The sequence below is a fragment of the Oenanthe melanoleuca genome, chromosome 4 (assembly GCF_029582105.1).
Source record: "Oenanthe melanoleuca isolate GR-GAL-2019-014 chromosome 4, OMel1.0, whole genome shotgun sequence".
Taxonomy (NCBI): domain Eukaryota; kingdom Metazoa; phylum Chordata; class Aves; order Passeriformes; family Muscicapidae; genus Oenanthe; species Oenanthe melanoleuca.
In genome coordinates, this window is record NC_079337.1 from 64,269,635 (window position 1) to 64,295,408 (window position 25,774).

Below are 25,774 nucleotides of genomic sequence, written 5' to 3' on the forward strand. Positions count from 1 at the left end.
TCTGATTTTAAAATAATTTATTTCACCAATTTCTTTTTAAATGGTACTGTCTTACAACATACATTATTCAACAAAGATGTGCAGAACAGACTCTAAAATAAGAAACACTTAAATTAAGCCATTGTCTCCGATTAGAATTTCAATTTCACCCACATCCTAACTTGTAAACGTTTGCTGGAATACGCTTCTCTTGTAGGCTTGATTTTTGTGCTTACAAAAACAGCATCAAGTTTCCAGATGTTGAAGAGAGCAAGTTATTTGTATGGTAAGTTTGCATTCAGTTCAACATACAAGGCAACCAAATGATTCTGTCATTAACGTTAGCATCATGTATATTTTAGTTCACTGCACTAACATTTAAACTAAAACTTCAAACCACGTAATCTTTTAAGTGACTAACATTGAAAAGGCAAGCAGTAATATCCTGAAAGCTTACAAAGGACATGGGCACACAGCTAAGACGGGGGCTCACTCGACAAAGGCTGCGGGTGTGTGTATGGCTGCTTCTTTTTGTAGGACGCCCACCTGCAGACGGGGCAGCAGTGCCGCCCACCCGCCAGCCACTTGACGATGCAATTCTGGTGGAACACGTGGCCGCATGGCAAGCCCATCAGCAGGCAGCCCTTTGCAAAATTCTCTAGACACACCACACACTCCGTACAGTGCAACATGTCGGAGGGCCAGGCTGACCAGTCTGGCTCCAGGTCACCTGCGGAGCCGTATGAGCTGCAGGAGCTGGCTCTGCGTTGGCATGGCTCGTGGTGGCAGTAGTGGCTGGCACACGGACAGGCCTCAGCACCGCAGCCACGCTCCCCTTCGCTGCACCTGTGGCACGTGCTCAGCTCATCGTCCTCCGACACTTCCCTGTCGCTACTGAAGACCTCTTTGTTTTCACTGTCAGAGTCACTTTCGCTGTCTGCAAAGGTTTCCAGCATTTCCTCATCAGAATGGGTGCCGAGGCACTGAAACCTCCACATGGGTAAATTTTTTATATAATCAGTTGGTATCAGAGGGTGAAGCCAGAGATCGGGGAAGGCCAACCGCTCCAAGAACAAATCTGGGTCTTCATCCCAATCTGAGTCAAAAGGGAAGTGTTGAAAAGAAGCAATGGGATGAAACAGGTAGCTGGTGTACCAGTCCCACAGGCTCGACAGCCACTCCAGGTTATTAGCATTTACTTCATCTGTGTTGTTATTGCGCCTTCGCTTCTTCTCAAAGTAATCAATCAATAAACCATGGCCAAGGTACGTGCTGAGGAAGAGGGCTGGATGAGAAGAGTAGAACATCCAATCTGCCCTCACCCAAGAAGCCAAAGTAGTTGTGTTAGAGTACCTGAAGAGTTTTAAACTGTACTCATAAAAGCTGTCTAAGTAGGGCAATTGCAAAAAACCTAACACTGGTAGCCAGGAAATAATTAATAGTGAATTATACGTCCCTAAAGTGCTTATAAGAACCACAAAACGCTTTATAGTGGCGCCTTGTGTAATAAACAGGTCCATCCAAGCCATCAGATTAACCAAAACTAAACTTAAAACAAATAAATCGTTAACTTCTGGTTGCAATGAGCGCAAAAAGGAATCCATGGCACGTAGCGATATAAATTCACCAGTGTTATTTCCATACCTGTAAATCCCCTCAGGAGTCCTAAGTATGTATGATGGTGTCTTGTAGATACCAATTTCTGCCATGTAACTTTTATTGTCCCAGTTTTCCACATTCACAAAAATAAACTCTACTCTTCCAGTAAACTTTACACTTAGTGCAGAGAAGAACGCCGGAGGCTGGTCGAGGTTGGCAAACAGGTATATTTTCACCCGGTACTGGTCACTTTTGTTCCATTCTTCTTTCAAATGTTGGGAGCTGTAGATGGTTTTGATGCGAGAGGCAGCGTGGGCTGTGATCCATTTGAAGATGTGCTCCACTTCAACCTTGCGCCCGCTGTATTCCTTAAGCATGACTTTTCCCTTGGAGGTACTGGTTTGTGGAACCGACATAATGAGGGTGGATTTCAGCCAACCCCTCCTCTTGCAGTATCTACAGAGAAAACGGTAGGTTAGATTACAGTTCCATAACCCCAGAACTGAGTCCTTACATTTCTATTCTCAGCCCAAAAATGAGACATGCTAAGCACCTGGGAACCCTTATAATATAATAGCAGGAAATAAAGGCACCCAATATCCTCTGGGAAAGCATATTTATTCTTACAATATGTTTATATCTTACAGGAATATTGTAAAGAGATATGCATTCATAAAACAGGAAGAGGAATAGTGTTAATTTTCACAAGTCATTAAAGTAAACAAGGCCATGCAGCCATTTATGCTTTGTAACTGGATTTGAATAATACACAAGCTGACTCTTTACTTTAAAGCTTTAGTATTAGAAGCTACTTTTCCTTGGCCTTCCAGCCAAGAAGAAAACCACTCCAGTGTAACTCAATATCCCACAGCTTTCCCAGTATTTCCTTCCATCCTGGTTTTGCCAGGCAGCTGTGGGGTGAAGTTGAGCAGTCACTGGTCTGTTTGCAGCTGCTTTAATAAAGCTGACAAGTGTCCAGTTCCTACTGGGACCATTTTGGCAGGATGCAGACAGGCTAAGGGGTGAGGTGAGAGAGCTGGCCATAAAACCAGTGAAGCAGGAAGCAGACACATGCTGCTAGATGATTTGGGATAAAAAAATATCCATACTGTCTACCAGGCAGATGGGATAAACCCCAAATCCATAACTAAAAGAAGAGGCTCTTCATGGCTGAACCCTGAGTCATGGTCCAGAGCACAGTAACTCTGAGATTAATCTGATGACTCACAAGATCCCTTTTCTCATGCATCCTTCCTACCAACATCACTACACCCAATTATCTAGTCCTCTTTTAAGGAAATACCTGGCATGCGTTAACAATCAAAATATGACAGAGCCAACAGGCACACAATCTCTGAGAAGCCTGCACATTGGGACCATCAGCCTCATTCACCTGCCATCCTACCTAGCTCCTCTGTGGTTTGGGTCTGTCAACATGTATTTAGATAACTACAACTCCCCTGCCCAGGAATCTGAATGTAGCATTTTCAGAAAGAGCCATAAGATATTAACCTACTAATAATGGTATCCTGATTACTGCAGCATGTAGTATTCTTCTGAATTTCAGCTGCAACCTGATGAAAACTATTCACAAGGGTTTACTCAACAAAATGTTTTTTGCATTTAAAAAATGAATTATTTTAAAACATCGTATTTGATCAGAACATTAAGGCTACTTAGGAGCTATGCAAAGAGAAACACTGCCAAATTTTTAAGATGTTCAAATACAAGATTATTTTGCATAAGCACTACAAAACCTAAGAATTTCCTCTTATGATTAACATTGAGATTTCTGTAAACATTTAGGACTTAAGCTGCAGAAGATGTGTGTATCCATATATGCCACTGGAATTCTAGACAAAGTCTCCTGTCATGTAAAGCAAACGCCTCCAACAAAATGTTTTAAAAAAGCCTCTTTTTACAGCAGCAGAGAATTATTAATAGCTTCTTTGGCTCTGCTCTTCTTCCTTGTTCGAAATCATATGCAAACACAGTGACTCCTGCACAGCACACTGTGTGTTGTCCAAGGGTGTGTGCCAGTTTATATATAAACATAAATTTGTCAGGGAACAGGATTTGTCAGTAATTCTGCGAGGCAGGCACTGTATGCAAGGTTCATGCTAACCTGAGCTTCCCCCATCCAGATGGTGATATAACAAGTCTAAAACTGATATATTTGGCTTTGTTCTAAGCAAGACAGTTCTTCTCCCTGAATTCCTGGACTGGAAGGCCAAACTATTCTATTCATTCCTCTCCACTGCTGTATTATGTTCTCCACAGTCTAATCATGCATTTCCCACACGACGCTTTAGGAAGCTGCAGAGCTGATAAATAATGTAATGGAGCATTCTGAGCAGACTTTAGGAGAGATAAAAACATGAATAAAGCCACCTTCTGTCACAGCTACTTTTACAACATAGCAAGCCTTGCTGCTAGAACACAGCTGAGCCTTAAGATATTCTTGGGATTTGGATAATACTTTAAGGATATACCTGGGGTCACTGGAACAGTTAAAAGTGCCAGTACGTATGCCGAATCTTGAGACTTTCTTCACCATTTTCTCCCAGTGGACTTTACCCACCAGTGGGTTTCTGCCGTTTGCTATGACCTATTGCCAAAAGGAAATACCAGTTTAGAATCACAGTCAGTTTGGTTCTGAAATAAAGAGCAAGTTTCAAAAAAACAGAGTGCTGGTTATGATTGATACTGCTTCCCATTCTTTTAAGACACAGAATATGAATGTACAAGTGGAAGTCACAGTAAACGTCTTTGGACAGTGAAGCTCTAAGACAGAAATGTGGTTTCTGCAGAGAGAAAGAAGTGCATCATCATGTTAAGTACATGTTAGGATACTAAAGTCAGTGATAGTTAACAAAAACGTTGGCAAAATAACAAAACTATCATTAAGCAATTCATAGAGTGGGAGAAAGGAGAGGGGTGCAGCAAGTTCACCTTCTTTGCAATAAAAAAGAACCATCATTTTATTACAATTCTCCCTCAGAAGTTATAATATACCAAAGAAACACTGTCTCAGAGCAAGGAGAATGAGTGGGAATGCATGTACCTGGTACCAGATTAAACTGCCAACAGCCATTCCTGAGCAGTGGAAACAACTGATTAAACTCCCAGATAATGTCTAAGAATCTTGACTCCTTAGTTTTGCCTGTGACTCACTGCAACTTTATGTGACTGTTCCACCAACTCCAGTGTCCCATCTGCCATTTCAGGACGATCACTTGCTGTGATATATCCCAAGGTTTAATTTGTTCTAACCCAGTATATTAAAGCTGTACTTCAGGTTACCTCACTGTAAGCTCTGCTGACACAGATGACAAAGAAGCAGCATTCATCCTCTGACTTAGAACCGTACAGGGAGGGGGAAAAAAACCCACAAGGAAAAGAAAACCCTGCCTGCCTGCAGCTGACAGGTAATTTTGAATGACATGACTGATCATGCACTATTCCACAAGCCGTCACATTTTCTATTTTAGAAACACCTCACATGCTTCTGCAGGCTTACTGGCAGCCACTTAAAATATATTTTTAAATTAAATCTTGAAACTTGCATTTGTTAGATATTTGTTTACCCGCCATTAAACTTATCCCAATCATTTTCTGACTTAATAACCTCAAATGTCAGCTTGCCCCTGGAAGTTGGGCTGTCACCATGATTAACAGTTCTCTTTGGACATGCTGAGATTCAACCTAGAAAGTGTGTCCAGCCTTTGAGACTCATAAATATTATCTGCTTTGTGGAAAGTAGCAGCCTCTCAGAATCTTAAAATAGAAGAATTCACCAAGCAGAATGTTCTACATAGGGAAACAAACTGAAGTCACAGATTACATTCCCATTCCTCCAAGCCCAAAATGTTTAAATAACATTGGAGGTGAAAATCTAGGTAAGAATCCTTCAAAATTATTCTTAAAACACACACATCACATAGAAAAGCCTTTTTGATTCAATAAATGTAACCATCAGGCACTGAGACAACCAGCTGGGAAATCTGCTGTGTTACTGAGGCTTCTTCACATCACCCAATGTGACTGAAGCTTTGGGTATTTTAAACTTCTTCCTTTCATGCACTTCAGTCAAGGGAGACCAAATTTCTAAAGGCACCTTAAAGCCAGAATATCCTCAGAGCTACTATGGCATGACAAATGCATCCAACATGGCAAGGAACCACTATGTTTTGTTAGTAAGCATAGGAGTTAAACTTTGGTGATTGAATTACTCTTTGGTACAACTCCTCAGAGATTGGCTTCTTCCAAAACTCTGCGTGCATGTTCTGAAACAGTGATGAGAGAATGTTAATGTTGTGTGCAGGAAGACAGATCCTGCTGACCCTTCTGCCTGGCACCACAACATTCATTTTAAGTATCAAGACAAAAGTGTGTTGCAAATACAGTCACCATTATATTTTAGTGTCATGTGACTGCACTGATGGGATTTTTAACACCAGCTTAATTCCCTTCCTATGAAAAAGTCTTTCCTCTTGGAGAAAGTTATTTATACTTAAGAACAATGACCTAAGTAGCAGTCTGTATTTTGTAACTACATAGATGAACTCTAATGCACAGTGAAGCTTTGTAAAATATTTTGAGCTCATGCTTTTTTATGTCATTATGGAAAAAAAAAATCCAAATAAACATGTCCGTTGCAGCTGCTCCTTGCAGACAACACCCACTTAGAGCACTGGGAGTTCACCATGCCAAGGCAAGACTTTGTATTTTGGAAAGCAGTCACCACCTCTGTGCATGAGGGAGTCCAAGAAAATACTGCAGGTTAAGCAATCAAAATACACTTCAGTTTAAATTAAAAATACCCTGCAAACACTTGTAACAGATTTTATTTAAGAAGTGTGAATTTTGATAAAAAATTTAGCTTAAAAACGTGTGACTGAGGAGACTGGGAATTTGTATGTGGAAGAGGCCTGGAAGTTCTTCAAGCCCATGGTGTTAAAGCTATCAGGATTTTATATTTCAAGTAAGGAAAAAAAAAAAGGTTACCAACTCCTGCACTTCTTCCTAGCAATCACTTCCAAAGAGAGGTTAGAAATAGTTTGACAATCTACAAGGATTGAAAAAAAGGTCAAAAGGAAGAGCTATCAAAGAAAGATAGGCAAGGAAAAAAAAGCAAGGAAAAATGAGCTATTCAAGTTAGACCATATAAAGACTATTACAAGTTGTACCAAAAGGTTTTTCAGTCATATGAATAAGAATAGAACAGGGGGAGAAACAGCAGGATCACCAAACAATGAAGAGAGGATAGAAATGTAAGATAATTTTATTTTAAAAGTTAAATTAATACTGTGACTCAGTTTTCAGTGAAGGGGGGGTAGCTGGCCATGGACCAGTTAGCAAATTTATGAGAAGACACTACATCACCTGAAGGTGAAAGCAGAACTCAAATAACTTAATGCACTTAAATCAGACAAAGCAGGATATCTCCATCCTAGAACTAGCATGCAGGATCACAGGTGAACTTGTGAAAATTTCTTGCAAACTCCTGTCAGACCAATTCCCATTTTGACAGGACAGTAACAAGTTTGTAGCTATATTTAAAAGCAAATGAAAAAAAAAAAATCCAGCAGTCGGATAGGATGATTAGGACGCAAAATTGTAAAAAGTTTTAGTGGTGCAGAGACAGTTACACTTTTCCACCTCTTTCCAGCATGCAATTACTAAAGATGTATCATTCCTGATTGAAAGGAACTTCCCCTGAAGGAAAAGAACTGAGTTTCAAGAGAAAAAGGGAATGTAGCACCTTGTTTGTAGTTTGGTAGTGTATCATGTACTATGCCACATGGAAAATTTACATGAGAGCTAGAGATAGGCTTTTACAGTAAGTGAAAAAAAAGAGGAAGTTTTAAAATGAGCAAGAAATTGGCTACAGCAAAAAGACATCAAAATGCCAGAAAGGTGCTAACAGACTTCTTAATAGATTTACCTTAGAGCTCAGTTCAGCATATATTCCCATTAAAGCCCTTCCTACGGGAGCTTGAAGTCTCCCAAAGCCATTTGTAGAAGACATAAAACTGGGAAGCACATCTATGTGGCAAAGAGGATTATAAAGCCATGCAGGAAGAGCTGCACAAATCTTGTAATGCAGAGTGTCACACATGAAATTGAATTCAGTAATGAACAGAACACTTGGGGAGTTCATCAGTTAGAAACAGCAATGGGAGCAAATGCTTGGGGCTATCAGTTGCTCCACAAGAAAACATGAGCCATCAATATTAACTGGCTGCAAAACAAGCAAAGCCCAGGATATATCAGACCTGACAAAACAAACTGGTTGACTGACCTCACTTACTGGGAGGAGTGTGGTTGACATCAGGACTCAGTGAAACTAAAGGGCAATGTCAATTTATGCCCAACAGGAACAAATTAGCCCTGAATACACCCAAGGCAGAAGTCAGACACACATTTCCAAGAAGAAAACAGTCAACAGGAGTATTTGAACAATTATAGTGTTAAGAGAGACAGCAAGATATTTTCTAAACACATATTCTACAGTCTAGCAGAAAGCTGAACTAGCTCATCAAAAAGGTCCCTTTCAATCATACACTCTGTTTAATGTTATAGAAATAAAGCCCAAGCTCATAGGAGATGTCACTCATAGGTGATCTCACCTTTTAGGAGATCAGCTAACACAGATGGGAAACAAGCACCATGTGTGGAGAAGCACAAACCCTCTCAGCTTTGCTTACTACTAGCTATGTTCACAATTTGTGACATATCACATGTCAGAGTGGCAAGTAAGACAATGAGGGTAACTCAATTAATCCATTAATCATCTTAATGGGCTAAGGGAATCCAATAGGATCACAGTAACCCTGCTATTTAACAACTTCACATCACAGAATGGATCTGCTCCCTAACCCAGCCAGAGGATTGGCTCTGACTGGAGGGTCTGAATCACCATCTCTGTAATGCTGAGATCCTGATGATTTCAAAAGACAATTTAATAGGGAGCTTTTGCACTGGAAGAGTTCTCATGACATTGAATTACACAGAATTACCCCTAAAGAGTTCAATTAAGAATGCAATTAGAGAAATCAGTAAATCTGAAAAATGGAATTATTTTGATCTATGTTAAAGTACTCATAGTCATTATATTAAAGAACTTTTAGAGCAAATATCCCAGAACCAGAAACATACATACACTTGATAAAACAGGACTAAGTCAGCAAGGCACTTTTCCTCTCTTGCCTAATCCAAACTCAAAGTGTATTGGGTAAATGCACCAATATTGCAATAGCTACTTTATAACCATCACAGATCCAGCTGCTCCTTAAATTCCAAGTATCATTAAGCATTTTTAAACATTATTTTATGAAACACAGATTCTTAAAATACAAGTAAAAATATAACTGAAATTGAAGAGGCTTGAGAAAGCACAGCTGATGTTAGAGTTTGCTGCAGCAGTGCAATATGCAAAGACAGACTCCTCTTCTGGTACCAGTGAAGTACTTGAACATGATATGATAATGACCTCACTTGAGCATTATCCTGTTTTCTGTACATTTAAATCAGATTTTGTTCAATTTCTTTCAGACAGGTACACAGAGATCTCAAAGCAGGTCACAGGAACGAGATTTGTTCTCAGTAGGTTTTGAAGCTCACTCACAACTAAAAGTGTTCGAATATCACAAGGCATGACAATGAGTCAGAGAGGGGCAAAAGCAGAACAAACACCTCATGTGCTCCAGCTCTCATTATTTTAACCAATTCTAGCTGGGACAGCAAGTGTCAGGCACACCTGCTCATACCAACAGCACACAATATCAAACACACAGTAAGAGTCACAACTTGGTTTTACAGCTCAGCCACAAAGACAACGACTCCAAGTGCCCCTCAGCTCTGGGCACTAGGGCACTGTGACAGACTTCACACCATCAGGAAGAACAAAACTCATTAAGAGACACCTTTCCCTGCTGCACACACACATATCCAGGCAGCTCTCTCAGGAGCAATCAGTCCTCATCCAGCCTCAGCAAGTCACTCCACATAAGGAATACAGACATTCGAATTGGAAAAAACCTGTGTAGTTTTGCCCTAGGCAAAACTGATTTCTAACTCATTTCATGAACTGGTAAGGTTGTATGAACATGAGAACTGTCTGTTTGGTTCAGTGGTTTCCAATTCAAGACACCCATGAACTCCCCCACAGTGCCTGCAGAGGGTAAATGAGCAGAGGAACTCTGTATCACTGTAAAGATTCCATACATGCCTTGGAAGATTTTTAGGGATGCACAAAGACAAAAAGGTTGAAAAAACTCTACTCCTAGAACCCTTTTTTATGAACAACTATGCTGCAAACTCTGCTTCTATATATAAAACAGAAGTAAAAATAAAATTAATTATAAATGGACTGGTAATTTACTTATTAGAAGCTTGGAAAAAAGCTCATTTATTCCAGATAATGTCAATAAGTTTCTACATTAATGTCTGCATCCTATTAGATCTGAGACATCTCCCTTTCTGTTTATTACTTGACAATGTGTTAATGGAACTGAATATCCACTTAGACTCTCTTTCCCAAGAATTCACAACTCATTCAGAATCCACCCATATGGACTGAAGATATCTGAAGGTTTTTTGCCTTATTTTCTGAGAAAGAGATTGTGAGAAATCACATCAAAATAGGCAAAGACTACATCCATCACAGCATACAAAAATTAAACACCTCAAAATTACGTGCGGTTTCTCCAAGAAGGGGAGGTGACCTATGCACTGATCTGGACAGTAAGTTATGCTGTCAGTTAAGTCAGAGATTGAGAATAAATGAGCTTCTGCAATGAGTTAACACAGACACACAGGCAATACAAGGACTATTACATTCCAGCTGATGGTATTCTGCACTCTTGACTGGATGTGAAGCCTCTCAAGAAGAAAACTGAAACTTAAAATCAGGTATCCTGTGGTAAATGATCCTGAAGAGCTATTGAAAAAGACACAAATACTGAATTATATATTTTGAAAGAATTGAGTGTGTCTGCTTTGTTTTTTGTTTTTTTTTAGCAAGAACAGCTGATCACCTGGCAAAATTCAGAAGGCAAATAAATATGAAAATCACTCATCCTACATGCAAGCAAAAGGAAGAACAAACAAATCATCACTACCAAAATGCTGTAGGCACATCCCTTGCCCTGTGACTACACCACTTGAACTAGAAACTGAGATGCAGAATAGACTACAGAATTTTAGATCCATAATAATGGCCTTTGCAGCTCTATCAGACACAATCAAAATGTCTGTCCTCGTACTTCAATGACAAGAAGTTCCCTTTACTTCTCTCTGTCACTATGTTGCAGCAGAGACTTTTAAAAATAAAATAATACATTCATTTAGATTTTAACTTCTTTCAAAGAGGATTTTTATCTGTACATCATTTTCGAAAGCCATAATGACTATGATACTGTTGGATGTGACAGGCTTATAGAGACTAACCAGAGCCTGGAAAAGTAAGAACATTACATATAACTCCCCTAACCAACCAGAGAAGCAGCTCCAGAAACTAGCAGTCACCCTCCTTGCCAGCCAAAGAAGTGCACAGCAGCAGCTGGCAAGCAAGAAGAATGGCATAAAAGGAAAGGTGATGAGATCATGAGCTAATAGGAGAAAGAACATGCTGCTGTTTGTGGCTCTATGGAACCCTGCACAGGAGCTGTGAACAGCTACACTGGTAAACAAATTACCACTGGACCTGATGCTTTCTTTGCATGTGGATTTCCAGAAAACAAAGAAACAAAGCCACAAAACACTAATTCCTTGTGTATTGACTTTGACTTTCCTAAAGGAATTCATCTTGCTGACTCTAAATGATAAATTCGCACCTCAATTTTTGTCAAGCATATCAAGAAATAGTAATTGTTTCCACTTTTTCCTTTGATTCTCTGCAGACAGTGATGGCTATCACATTCCCAGCCTGTGCCACACCAGAAATTTCATTTATATGCACTGGAAAATAAAAATCATCTTCAAAGTCTCAGTCCTCTCATACATCATCATGAAGTGTTCAAGCCAACTCAAGCGACAGCACAGTGCCAGCTGAGGCAGAAGTGCTCCTCTCCCTCTGCTCTTTGCAGCAGCCCCCAAAGAACAGGGATTCAGAGCTCAGGATACGGAAAAGGATCTGGAGATCCTTTCTGCTTCCCAGCCAGCAGCAACAGAGCAGGGGAATCTCCGACCTTGCCCATGGTCACCAAACCCACCCATGAGGCATCCTCGTTCCCCTGCATGAGCAAGAAGCTGGTTAATTAGCTGGAAAGTTTCCACAGGATTCCTAACAGCAAAGGAGGATGGGCAAGGGAGGGAATCAAGAGTTAGAACTGGAAAGTGATGGTAAAAACCAGCTCTGCAGGGATGAGGTCTTAGAAAAGAGCGTGGGAAAACCTGTGAAAGGACATGAAGAATCCTAGGAGTTATCCAGACAGGAGTTGTGCTGGGGAACGGAGCACATGAAAACTCAGAGTGATGAAAACCCGAAAAGCAAGAATGAAAAATTGAAATTCAACATCTCTTGTGGTTTTTATTGTAGAGAAACAGACAAATAGTGTTCAGCAAGTAAATTATTCAGTAAATTCCACTCATTTTTTTTTCCACAGCTATTGTGACCAGTTGAATAGCTGTGCAAATATTCCCAGAATGATGACAACATTCATTGCACTGGAGATATCAAAACACAGCCTATCTGACCTGCCATTAGGATGGCAGTGGAAAATACATTACAAGTAAAATTCTGCAAGCAAGAGACAACAGAGAACTATCATATTTCACCCTTTTGAGCTGCACGGGAAGGAGGGAAGGTTTTTCACAGCATATTCATGCTTGTATTTGTCAACTAGCTTGGGGACATGTAAACTGCCTTTCAACTCTCTCTCTCTGCTTGAAGAATGCCCTCCTGTATGATTTAAACCTCAAACTTGGATTCAATAAACTCCAAATATATCTTTCCCAAAACACAAATGCCATTCTGAGTCTGAAGGTATCTGTCTTCTTGTCTATTCTGGGGTGAGATCTGATGTGGTGACAGTGTAGGTCTAATAAACAGATTATGAAGATTTAATGACTTCCTCTTAAACAGAAAACAAGAAGTGAGACCAGAAAAACCAGGTACGAGCTGTCTATGGGACAATTAATTGCCTGGTGGGGAATTTACCTGATGTGGCTGTTAGGAGGAAACTTATGCCTTTAAAAGTACCCTCTTATCAACAGAGAAGTTGACACAGAAAAATAATTTCTACATTTTGGTCTAGGTTACTTATGTTCTCAGGAATGATGATTAATTGCTTCAGAATCTTATTGGGAAAAGTCTGTCTTTATTTTCCTAAATAATCTCTTGTTCTCATGCAGCCCTGGGAAAACAGACTGTAACATTGCCAGCCACAAAAGGTTTGGGAGAATGTTAACTTTGAGCCACTGGAATATGTTGTAGAAGCAGCCTGCTAGCCCAGGAAATTGGCAGACTGAGATCCTTTCTGCCTTTGTGAAGAGCCAACAGAGATTTTACAAGTGCTTTAAGCCCCTTAGACAAGCAGAAACTTAAACTGTTTGGGTCTGAGCATGTAACACAACAAAAAGGAAGAGCAGCACCAGAAGCCTGTGCCAGCTGGGAGAATCTGTACTAATGCACCTACTTCACACATTACAAGGCTCTTACAAACCCAGGGCCAAGGACTTGCATACTCTCTGTACTTCAGTATGTGCTGCTCTGCTTGATTTCTGGTTCTAAAGTGCCTGCTTTTCAAAAAGCAATCCAAAGAATAACAAGTTTTTTTTTTCTTCCTGTTTGTATAGGAACTCTGGCAGTTCCAGCTTTTCCCGTTTTATCCCTCTATTCCTCATCTCCCAGGTGAAGTTTATCACCATCTCTCTGTTACACATTTTTACAACTAGTTAACTACCCTCCTTTGAAACACATTTTGGGTGTGATAAATATATTTTTTAAAAAATGGTCAAATTTATATACCTGTACCAGCCAGATCCCATCTTTCGTGTCTTCTACAAGCTCATAGAAGTGCATTTCACCACTGAAGTTTGTACTGGAAACTGATTCAGAAGCCTCTTCCTCCTTGAGAGCTGAATAAAGCTCTCCTTCCATGAGGTCTCCTGAAAGAGAAACAATTGGAAAAATTAAATTAAAATGGCACTGTAGAAAGATTACTTCAGGAATTCTAGTAACAGTTTAACCAACCATATTTGCATGGTTGCTCAGAGAACCTTTTCAGTACAAAGGTAGCTAAACTTTAAGTTGTTACTATAATTCTATCTCTGGTGATGTGACTACGAACAATTTGACTTCAGTCAGACCACAGAAGACATAAATGCTGTGTTTCTGATTACACAGATGCACCACACATGCACGAGCACACAAAGGAGTAAAATAACATCTTCTAAGGCTCATTCTCTACAAATAACAACATTCAGTAGCTGAGAGCAATTTTAGTCGATACATCTTTGCTTTCGTTTCACAGGATTGCAATTTTGCAGCAAGCAATTTCTTAACACTGATAATTCAAACAGACTTCCAAATTTCAATCATTAATTCTTGACCAAAACCCAGTGTTTTTGGTCCTACTGCTAGTAAAAATCTCAGGCAGAATAATTTCGCTGTTGGCTTTTGTTTGCACAGTTGGGAAAAGTTCCCATGAACTCCAAATGCAGCGATGTAAAGAGCTCACAGTAAAATCATCTGATTATGTTTCCTTCGTAATCTCATTTCCTTCTCGTGTTTTGTTTCACAATCATTACAAACACTGTTAATGACAACCTGCATTCTAGTAAGTAATCTACTAAGCTTTAAGAAATGAAGTCTTGTCCAAAACCAGTTTCCTTAAAAATACAAAAATAAGTGCAACAGCTAAAACCCTTGAGGGGTTTGCAAAAATATTCATAAAATTTAGAGGGGAAAAAACCCAAAATGCAACCACAGAAAAATGCTGCAAAGCCTGTTGGTATGAGAAGTGTTTCCATGACATCTGAAGAAGTTGTTAATACAGTTTGTTTGGAGTTAAACACTTCCCTGAAGCATATGCAACCCAAACATCATGACATCATGAAAGTACCTGACAGCCAAGGACTGAAAGTAATTGGAAACAAAAGTGAAAGTGCCTAATGCTTTTTAATGCTGGAGCAGCAAAGCCAATAGACAACATAAAAACATAAATAAACAATGAACATTAACAGCAAATTAGATTTAAATGCCCAGGATTAATATAAATTATTTAAACCAGCATTTTTAAGGTTATATGGCAGGCACTACATTCTTCTCCCTCCTGTCCAGACATAAGACCCTCACTACCTAACCCGATTGCTGGGATTTCTCTCTCTCTCCTGGATCACCAGCCCTTCCATCACTGATTTAAAAGCAGCTACTCACATTTTCCTGCTTGGCTGGCACTAGAGCTATTACATCAGCCCCATCTCCCAGTCCTTGGGGCCAGCTCCCCCCGGCTGCTCCAGGCAGCATCCTTACTTCCAGGGCACTTCTGCCATTCTTACATCTCCACTGCTCATCCCCCCGGGGCTGTTCAGCAGCCCCGAGAAGTCTCCATCTCCTTCACCTGGTTCTCCTTACTTCCAAAATGCCCCCCTGCCTTTTCCAAGCTGTTTTTTGTATGCAGGAACTAGTTCTGTTCCCCTTGTATAAAACCATCTCAACCCTGGGTACCCATCCCTTCTGCTCCTCAGCTATGAAATCATTGCTTTCCTTGGGGCCCATCTTGATAACCGTACCTGTAAAAAACCCAGCAAACGGGAGGGACTGCACGGGAACAAGCTGGCCCCAGCTGTAAACAGTAACCCACTGCAGCTATTTGGAGTCTCTCCTCGTTTTTCACGGCAGACGACATTCGGTCCCATCTGTGCCACCCGCACTGACCCGACCGCCCGCAGCGGAACTCCCGGGCCAGGGGAGGGAAGAGGGGAAGGGAAGGGAAGGGAAGGGAAGGGAAGGGAAGGGAAGGGAAGGGAAGGGAAGGGAAGGGAAGGGCCGCTGCTGGTGCCCCGTCCAGAGCAGGCCTTTCACTCGGCGCAGCCCGCTCGGGCTCACAACGCCGCCGGGCTCTGACCGTCACCCCCGAGGTGCCCGGGCTCCCTCCATGGATCCCCTCGCTGGGGGAGCCAGCTCGCTCCCCAAACCCGCCCTGCGAAGGGAAGCAGCGCCCGCGCCTCCATCCAAGGGCGGCCGGAGCCCAGGCGGGGGTGGCCGGGCACCGACCTCCGTCCGTCCCCCCGGGTCACGGGAGAGCTCCGCGTACCTGACTTCTCCACCAGCTCCCGCACATCCTTCTTCTCGGGCAGCCCCGAGTGCCCCAGCCCGCGGCACTCCAGGATGGTCCGCAGCTTCCTGAAGCTCAGCGCCACCGGGTCCACCAGCTGCGTGGCGAGGAAGCCGCTCTCGTACCACGCCACGGCCTCGAACACCCGGGCCAGCACGAAGAGCGCCAGGAAGTAGAGCAGCAAACAGCACAGCTTCACCCACATCTTCCCGGGAGCGCCGAGCCGGAGGCCGGGCTGGGCAGCGAGGGAGGGGAGCGGGGGCTGTCAGGGGAGCGGGGCCGCGGCCCCCCCGCCTCCCGCCCGCCGCTGGCGCTGTCCCCGCCCCGGCGGAGCCGCGGAGACATAACAGTGACGTGAGCAGCCGGCACCGCCCCCCTGCCCCTTTTTCCCCTTTCCCCCCTTCCCCTTTTCCCCTTCCCCTTCTCCCCCTTCTCCTTCCCCCCGCCGTGATTCAGCACTGCGGCCCGACCCCGCATCGCCGGGCTCGGGGGCGGTCGCGTTCCTGCTCCCGGCTGCAACTTTGGACCCTGCGGCTGCGCTTGCTGCGAGAAAAATAATAAATACCTCGGATATCGGGGAGGGAGAGGGCAGGATCCGACTCGGCTGACGCTTTTCATGAAAAGAAAAATATTTACAGAGCCAGAACTGGGGGCCGTTATTTGCAGGGCGGATCTGTTCGGGCAGTTTCAGGGCAGCTTAGTGGACACAGTTTGTTTGGATTCGGGCTGCTGGGTGTAGCGATGATCCCTCCGCTCCTCATTCCCGCACGCCAGCCCCGCTCCCGGCCCTTGGCTGGCGCGAAAGCAAATTCCACAGTGCGATCCATCTGCACGGGTCGGGCTCTGCAGCTTCGCCTCGGCACTCGAGCGCTGAGAGCCTGTGCCAAAGCGACAGCCAAAGGCAAGCGGGAGCTGCACCCCGACTCGCACAAGGGTTTAAGTTGGGACTGTGTTCACGCTGGAAGCATTTTAGACTGCAGCATGGATCCCCGCTGAAATGGATCCTCGAACCATCCCAGGCTGTACAAGAAGCGTTGGCCTGCAAAGATACAATTTAACCTACTAAAAATGTACTAAAATCAAGCTGCTGCGTTGAGGTGAAGGCTCTCCTCTGAAGGAAACTCAACAGTGCTTCTGTATATTCAGTTATTTTAAGAATCCATTATTTGCATGAAAACTGGCAGCTCATACAGATGAGCACAAAAATAGCACAGCTTAATTTTAAAAACACTGAGAACCCCCCAGAGTGTACACGCTGTAATTCTGTACTATCAATTTTCAAAAAGGCACAATAATATTGATCTGGAAGAAAGCATTTAAATCACTGTACTCCTCAGAGCCTTTAAAACACATTTACAGGTTTCTCAGTGTGCTGATATAATTTAAAAAGGAAAAAAACTCAGCAACCCAGGTTCAGCTTATTGTGGGACACGGCCAACACAGCCTCTTCCAGAAGAAAAATCATGACAGTGTGTTCTTCAGGAATGGGCTCATTTTGGTCTTGAAAGGGGAAGAGTGGAGGGATTGATGATGTAGCTACTCTCAAAGACTTTATAGGCTGGTAAATGTGCCCTTCCACCTGTCATACACAACTTTATTCTTCAACATTTTTATCTCGAAAATATAAAAGTGGACTGCACACCTTTTATCTGCTGGTGCTGCTCTGTTCAATGCAAAGGGATTTCAGCATCTCCGCTGAGTTTGCAGCAAGCCCCGGTGGCAGGGCCAGGTGGGACAGAAGGTCCCGAAGGCACAGCCCGGTGGAGGGGCTCACAGAACTGGGCCAAGTGCTTTTCTCTCCTTCACAGCCACTGCAGCCTGAGAAACTTCCCCTGCCTAAGCCGGGACCCGTCTCCTAATGAGCAGGTGGCAAAGCATCGGTTAGATGAATCCTTTGCCCTTGGCAAAAACCGAGGGAGTGGCTTTGTCCCTGCAGCTGGTGGAGCAAGGGGATAGTCAATAAAACACACATTTCCCATCACCTGTCAGAGCGCCTCAGGCAGGCTCTGAGCTCTAAAGTGCCCCAGGAACTTTTCCAGAAGCTTTGTGAAGTCCCGTTTATTTTGTCACAAGAAGTTGCTTGATTTCTCTACCTTTTGTTTCAAGTGAGTGTGAAGTAACTCCCACCCGTGTGAAGTAATGGGTGGGAGTTTGAAGAAGGAGTTTGTATATTTAAGTTTAGTTACAAAACATTGTTGGGTTGGGGTGGGGATTTTTGTTTAGTTTGAGTTCTGTTTGTTTTGGGTTGTTTGTTTTACATGAGCAGCTCAGACCCTACTCCAGTAGATTCCTTTGATTCTCCCCTGTAATTTCTTCGGGGTGCCCTCACTTGTCCCGGCAGGAAGGCACCTCACAACAATTACTCCTCTACGCTCACAGCTGAACTATTTGCAACACCAACTGCTGGGGAGGCTGTCACCAGCGTGTCATTTCCGAGTGCTCATGGGCTGAGCTAAATGAGGCCCCTGCAGAGACAAAGCCAATCATCTGCCAGAACTCAAAGCCCCGGAGTCGTTTCAGGAAAGTACAAATGATATTTCAAGCCAGTATTCAAAACCCCCCAAAACAACCCAAAACAAAGCAGCTGCCAACACTGAAGCACCCGGATGGGGGACGGGTACAACCAAGAACTGCAGGTGATGAGTTAAATAAAGGTCTGGCAGAGCAAAGCTAAATGGATCCAGTGGCTCTCCCAGGGTCCCTGGTCCTCTCTTCCCTCCCCACCTCTGCATCCCTGATGCACGACGCTGACCCTACCAGAAAATATTCCATTTTCTAGATGTAGCTGTTATTTGGTTTCCAGTTGTAACTCAGAATGCCTTTGACATGTCACCTGCAAACAATCTTTCAGGGAGTTTTAACTATCTGGAAAATCTAAATATCTTAAGAGTGAATTGAAATTCATTGGGGCTGAACACCAAGATGACACACGCTGGCATTTTTAAAGACCCCAGGGTTAACGCTACTTAATTAACACCATTAAACAGTCATCAGTCAGTCAGTCCTATGCTCACAGAGCAAATATTACAAATGTGAAGAGAATGGAGAATATAAATTCCACCTTTAAACAAAAGCCCAAAGCAAGGATCTGCTTTTAAATAATTCTGGCAGCAAAAAAAAAAAAAAAAAAAAAAAAAAAATTACTATAATTCAGGAGCTAGTGAGCCCAAATCCTGAGAACTGGGACAGCCACCTTTCCTTGTCAGACAGCCAAACCTGCAGTCTTTTTATCTGCTGCCCCTTGGTAAAAAAAAGGATTCCCTCTCCTCCCCCATCCTCTCCTAGGAGCAGTTGCTGACTGTGCAGCCTGGGAACAGGGACAATAACCCACTTTCCAGACCTCTATGGGGAACATTAAGAAAAGTATTGTCATTTTGGAATCAGTAAAGCAGAGGATTAACCGTCTTAATCCTTTACCATGTTAAAATAACATCACATCATTTTTTACGAGTTTATCAAGATAACAGTTCAGCAAACTAATATTCAAACAACCTGACAATTTTCCCAAGAGCCAGCCCTGCAAATAGAATTTACTTTGATGACAGGAATTGGAGTTCAATGATCCTTGTGGGTCCCTTGCAACTCAGGATATTCTACGATTCTGTGAGTTTCTGGGAATTCACTAACACAGAAATTCTTGACGTGCTTCTTTATCAACATGGGTGCATCTCAATATGTTTTAGATGTGATATGAAACAGTGCCTCCTTGTAATTGATATTAAATAGAACAAAGAAGCTTCTGTGAGAGTCTCAAAGCAAGATGGCAGCAGCCCAGACATTATTGTGTTTTTGGCAGAGGAATTTTAAATGAGAAGATGTTTCCTGCTTTGTACAAGCGGCCAACGGGAAGCAGATTTACCAAAGGTGTGAATCTGTAACACAGTGACCACTAGTGACAGCTCAGCTAAAGTCCTGGCTGTTTAACCGTGGAATCCTGGCATGGTTTGGGTTGGGAGGGACCTCAGAGACCATCCAGTTCCACCCCCTGCCATTTGGGTGAGGCAGTCGGGTGATCTGGCGGTGATTCACACAGGAATTCAGGTAGGACAGGACGCCGGGAGGCTCTGAAGCCCAACCCCGTGCTCGGGGTCAGCTGTGACACCGGGCAGGTGATCAGGGCTTTCCGCAGCCGCAACTGGATCTGATGGTCACCCCCTGCGGGAATTTGATCTGCCATAAACACACAGTGATTAACGGCACAAAAACGCACATCAATCAGGGCAAGCCACCTTACAGGAGCATAATAAAATCATTAAAGCTTCAGGTAAAGACATTATTTTTTCCTAGGCAGTTTGCATTTTCTGTTTTTGTAGCAGTGAAAAACTATTTGTTGCCCCTTTGGGGAAGACAAGCTCTGTTTAACGTCCAAAATAAATAAATAAATAAGGAGTCCTTGCTTGAGTGTGCTGAGATGACCAAGGAGCCCACAGCAGTTGAGAACTTCACAAATTAAACCCCTGTGCTGATGACCTAGGAAACCAGAAGATACTGTTTGTATGTTTGTGTTAGATGTGTTTAAGCATAATTTGTGATCAAATAAAGAGCAAAAACAGAGAAAAGCAGCAATTTGGGCCAAAATCTGACCAATTACTGACAGTACACATCACACAAGTCCTGTGTTCTTGTGAGAATACAGAATTCCAGATTTTCCCATTCTGCCCAGCACTGGGGACACAGATGAAACAACACTACCCCAGACTCAGATCATATGCTGTTTTTTTCACTTAACTTTATCCAAATTTATTAGGAGCTTTGTACTGTGCTACTCAAAACACAGAGTGCTGTGTGTCCTGGCCTACTGCTCCAAATACCAAAGCTCATAGAGCCATCACCAAAAAATCACAGAATGGTTTGGGCTGGAAGAGACCTTGAACACCATTTATTTCCAACACCTCTGCCATGTGCAGGGACACCTTCCACTAGTCCAGGTTCCTCAGAGCCCCAACCAGCCTGGCCTTGGACACCTCCAGGGATGGGGCATCCACAGCTTCCCTGGGCAGCCTGTGCCAGAGCCTCCCCACCCCAACAGTAATAAATTTTTTCCTAATATCCAATCTAAACCTGCTCCCTTTCACTTTATAGCCATTCCCCCACATCCTGTCACTACATGCCCTTGTCAAGTCTTGCCCCATCTTTTCTCAAAGCTCCCTTCAGGTACTGGCAGGCCACAGGTCACTCAGAGCTTTCTCCCAGGCTGAATAATCCCAATTCTCTCCCCACAGGAGAAGCGCTTCATCCTTCTCATCAACCTGATGGTCTCCTCTGAATGTGCCTGGAGCTGGTGTTAACCAAGAGGAATTCGATTTGAGGCATCTCTTTGAGCACATTTTTATAACTCGCTGCTAGTCCATTGCACTTCAGCCTATTGGAAACCAGCAGGAAGTTTACCGAGCAATTACCAACCCAACGCCAGGTTAAATGCGTTTCCGGCTCGCCTGGTTCCTTCACTCAGCCCTGGCGCTGCTCAGCTTTGCTCCATGCGGTGTTTGTGGCAGCTGCGGGACGCGCTCCCCGCAGGCTGGCTGGGGAGAACCCTTTGTGCCGCGGGTACCGCCCGGGGTCACCCAGCAGTGACACCGCTCCCACCCCAGCCCTAACCCGCCCCCGGCGCAAAGGGCCCAGATCCGGAGGAGCCGTCCCAGGCCTGGCGCCCCTCAGGCCGCGGCGTCACCATGGCAACAGCGCCCGTCAGGCCCCCGCGCTTAGCTGCCCGTGTTCCTGCCTGACCCGCAGCACCCCCGGTGTACCCGTTTCGCAGGCTGACTCCCACGCGCCGCCTGACCGGGAAGCGCTTCCTGATCCCACCGCGACACCGGAAAAAGCGCTCCGCCCACCCCCGCCGGCCGTGGGCCAGGGCTGCCCGTCGCGCCGCCTGACTGAAAATCGCCGCTCCGCCCTGCACTGCGCGAAGGCCCCTCGCTGAGGCGTCCTCGGCGCTGCCTGCGCGGTGCGTCGCGAGGTCCCCGCGTGTCCACGGCGCTGCCTGCGCGGAAGTGCGTTGGCCCGAGGCGACGGTGCGGCGCGGGAGCGGGGCCGGGGCCGCCCGAGGGCCGGGGCTGGCGGCGGGCCCGGGCGGCGCGGGGGGCCCGGCCGCGGGGCAGCAGGAGGAGCAGGACGACGAGGAGGAGGAGGAGCAGCGCGGGCCGGGCGCGATGGACCAGTGCGTGACGGTGGAGCGGGAGCTGGAGAAGGTGCTGCAGAAGTTCTCGGGATACGGGCAGCTCTGCGAGCGCAGCCTGGAGGAGCTGATCCAGTACGCGGGAGGGCTGCGCAGGGAGATCCTGCAGACCGAGAGTACGTGGAGACCCCCCCGTACCCCCCTCTGCCGAGGGGACGCGGTCCCGCTCCTCCCTCCGGGGAGGGGAAGCCCAAAATTTGGGGCGTTGTGAGCTGGACACCTCTCAAAACCTCGGCCCTTGTGGGCTGGGAACCCCCCTAAGGAGAGCCCTTGCTTCAGGGATCCCCCCACCCCAAGGGTTTTGTGCTGGGGATTGAGCCGGCGCTCTTACCCTTAGCCCCGGAGATTTCGGGGCGTTGTTTACGGCGTACATTTAAAAGGTGGGAGCAGGGGAAGTTTAGGTTGGATATCATAAAAAGGTTTTTCACCCAGAGAGTAGCTGGGCATTGGAACAGGCTCCCCAGGGAAGCGGCCACGGCTCCAGCCTGACAGAGTTCAGTGAGTGTTGGGACAATGCTCTCGGGCCCATGGTGGGGCTGTTGGTTGTCCTGGGCAGGGACAGGAGCCGGACTCGATGGTTCTGGTGGATCCCTTCCAACTCAGCATATTCCACGATTCTGTGATCCTCTCGGCCCTCCCGGGCCTCTCCTGCCCCGTGTGTGCTGCAGGACAGGTTTGTTTGTTCCTGGTCAGCAGGTCTGGCCTGACCCTGGTCAGTGTGTTCATGACCCTTTATGTTGGGCTACAAAGGGGTTGGTCACCCTAGGGGGAATACAGAGGAAATACGGCAGAGCTGACCTGTTTGCTTTCCCCACTCCCCGCCCCCATTTCTTTTCTTTCCTTTTCGTTTTTTTTGTTTCTCTTTTCCTGTGTCCCTGAGTTGTGTGTTCCTTTGCTGTGGCCGGGTTTGGCGGTGTTCAGGGTAAAGCCGCGCTCAGCAGGACGTAAACAAGGCTTGGCTGTGTCACAGCTAATGCTGGGCACTTGCGAGGGCTGTAAACACAGCGCGTTGAAACCTTGCGAAATCCCGGAGATGGAGGTAGTGCCGTGTTTATGGAGTGGGAGGGAATGGAGAGGCAGCTGAAGTGATTTACCCAAGGCCATGCAGGAAGCAAGTGATGGGTCGGGGATTAAAAATAGGAACTTGCAGGCTCCTGAGACCAAACTTGAGAGCAACTGTGCTGCTGCTCTGCTTTTGTTTTTGTTTGGTTGGGGGAAAATGTGTTTGCCGTGGTCCTGTGCAAATACAGGTGCAAAGCTTACTCAAGAGTGTGGATAGCTGCAGGAACACAAGCACGAATGTGCTGGAGCTGCTCTGTGTGTACCCAGGAGTTTCTATAGAGAGCAAACATGGAATTCCAATTGTGAGGCATTTATTTGGGATGGAATAAGGCTCGGTATTTTTGGCATTGTTTTGAACTGTGTTTCAGTAGCTGTTATTTGTGCAGTTTGTCTGAGTTCGGGCATTGAAGGCAGTCACTAAAATATGTGTCTTCACAAACAGAGGTGCTGACCTTGCCTGGAGAGCTGTGTGTGTGCCCTCATGCTTGTGTTGCTCTTTGTTGGGCTGTAAAGGTTTGACTGTGACATTCCTGTTGCAGCTCCAGAGCTTTTACTATCTTTGTAATGAATTTAGAAGATTCTAGTGTATGATTCCTTCAGGATCCTCATTGGGTTTTCCATCCAAGCTTGGATTAGCTGTTTATGGCACTTGGACATAATTTCAGCACTTACCAAGTGATGCTGTTCCAGAGAGCACATCCCAAACTGAGCTTTCTTTTAGTAAGTGCTCTAGAATGAAGCCAATATATTGTTAGTGCACCCTCAGACATCTAGAGACTCTTCAAATTTGGTATCTGAGGGTGAGCTGGATTCATAGGGGCCAAAATTCTTACTATTTTCTTTTTTCTTTAACATGTTATTTGTAACTTTCTAAAAAGAACAGGTTTTTTTCATCTTTTGTACACTATCTTGAGGATTTTTGAAAATGGATAGAATTGAAAGCAGCCAGACATTTTAATGTAGAAATCTAATTCAGGGCTATGAACTGCAGAAACAGGCTCCTGGATGTAATTTTGAAGGAAAAAAAAAGAGAAATGAAAGCCCTCACTGCTGAAGAAGTTAGGACAAGATCTGAGAGCAAAGATCTATGAAAAGACCTTAAATAGGCAGTGGATAAAAAAAGGAAGTGGGTGGAGAAAAAGAAACTATTAGAAACTGCTTTAACCTCTAAACTGGTTTCCTTTTCCCCCCACCACAGTGTATTATAATGTCTTGAGCTGATTACATGTTAAAGCCTAAGGGCAGACCAGCCCTATGCTCAGGCCAGTGAATGGGAAGACAAAATTTATTTTTCTTCTCTGTTCCCTTAATAAATCTGTCTTTCTGGAGTAGCCAAGGATTGCATATTCTTGGATGGTATAAGTGTGTCTAGCTGAGTAAACTTGGCATTGGACTCTGCTCTGTGCCCAGTGTTTGTGGGCCAATATATTTAATTTTTTTTTTTTTAAATTGACCACACACATCACAGAGAGAAGCTGTCTCTCTGATCTGTGAATCCTGAATTACCAGGAGGGATGGCTGCAGGCTTTTTCCTGCTGAGTTAGTGCAAGTAGCTAATAGATTGATTGGAGCTGAAAGAAAGGGGTGCAGAGGGAAAACCTACAGCTCTGATGACTTTTCCTCTGTAGACATTTTCATTGCTTTCCTGGAGTTGGGTTTCTGCTGCAATGTCAGGGGCCAATAATTCACTTCTTTGCTTGGGGTAAAAGCAGGCACCCTTGTGGGTTGTTTTGGTTTTAGCTTAATGGCTTTCAGAAAGTGCATTTTAGCCTTTCTGTTTGTTGGAAGTATTTCCATTCTGCTTGTTGCATAATCTCTGGCTGGTCATTTTGCCATGGCAAAATTCATGAGACAGTTAAAGATCCTTCATGTTATTTTAAGTGTTTGTCATAAAAATGTAATAGCAACTAAGAAATAATGATTATTCTTGAAATAATTTTGGGAGATGAACTTTTTGGAATAGCTGAGTGGAATTTTTTATTTTAATTTGGAATGCATAGAATCACTGAAGTGAGTGTTTCAGTCCTATTACTCCTCACTCATCTGCTAGAAAAAAACCACAGAGCCCCATTAGCCTTTTGCCCAGGAGATGATCCTTGGCTTTGTGGGACTGGAGGGAGAAAAAAGAATAGTAAAGCTTATTTTTGTTCTTAAAACCCATGGCTGCTGTAAAAATGCTGTTGAAACTTCCCCAGCTGGGGCTGGACAGAGCTGTTTGCTGGTCAGAAGGGAGGTGGCTCAGTGTGACAGTGTCAGCAGCAGCATTCAGAGGGTGCAAGAAGGAAAGTGCTTAGAAAAAGTGACTGTGAAATTATTACCTACTCCGTATGATTGCAGTTTTTTTCTAGATTCCCTTTGTTCTCTCCAGAAACTGGGCTCTTAACATGCTGCTGAGAGCAAAGATGTGTTAAAATAGGAAATCAAAAAGGAACGAACTTAAAAAGTGAACATGTTTTCCATAAAATCCTTCTTCTGAACAGATATTTTGGGGATTTTGTTTTTTCACATGAAGGTTTTGGGTCTAGAATATTAGGGAGATATTTCTGAGCTGCTCTCCACTTAAATTAGTCTTCCCATGCAGTGGAAGGCTGCTAAGTCTGTGTCCCTAAAGGAAAAATTCTTCATGTAGAATGAACTTTGAGAAAAGAGAGACCTTCAGAGGTAAGACTGG

At 44.2% G+C, this 25,774-nt stretch overlaps 2 protein-coding genes across 4 annotated transcripts in view; one reads left to right on the forward strand and one right to left on the reverse strand.

The window, feature by feature from the left end:
- RNF103 (ring finger protein 103) lies at positions 1–21,881 on the reverse strand. 3 transcript variants are annotated; one of them, XM_056490875.1, is made up of 6 exons: positions 21,611–21,881; positions 16,429–16,902; positions 15,843–16,098; positions 13,553–13,692; positions 4,071–4,186; positions 1–2,034 (listed from the first exon to the last, which is right to left on the reverse strand). In XM_056490875.1, exons 3-6 carry the CDS (start codon positions 16,066–16,068, stop codon positions 456–458), a joined length of 2,061 nt encoding a protein of 686 aa, XP_056346850.1. In that variant the 5' UTR covers positions 16,069–16,098; positions 16,429–16,902; positions 21,611–21,881; the 3' UTR covers positions 1–455. The 3 variants fall into 3 exon arrangements, with proteins under 3 accessions (XP_056346850.1, XP_056346849.1, XP_056346848.1); XM_056490874.1 differs by lacking the exon at positions 21,611–21,881 and adding an exon at positions 21,267–21,521; XM_056490873.1 differs by lacking the exon at positions 21,611–21,881 and having other exon boundaries at positions 15,843–18,969.
- RMND5A (required for meiotic nuclear division 5 homolog A) overlaps positions 21,870–25,774 on the forward strand; it is a 24,150-nt gene continuing 20,245 nt past the window's right edge. The window contains exon 1 of the mRNA XM_056490877.1: positions 21,870–22,157. Within this exon, the coding sequence (XP_056346852.1) occupies positions 22,016–22,157 (142 nt within the window). The 5' untranslated portion in view covers positions 21,870–22,015. The remainder of the gene's footprint in view (positions 22,158–25,774) is intronic.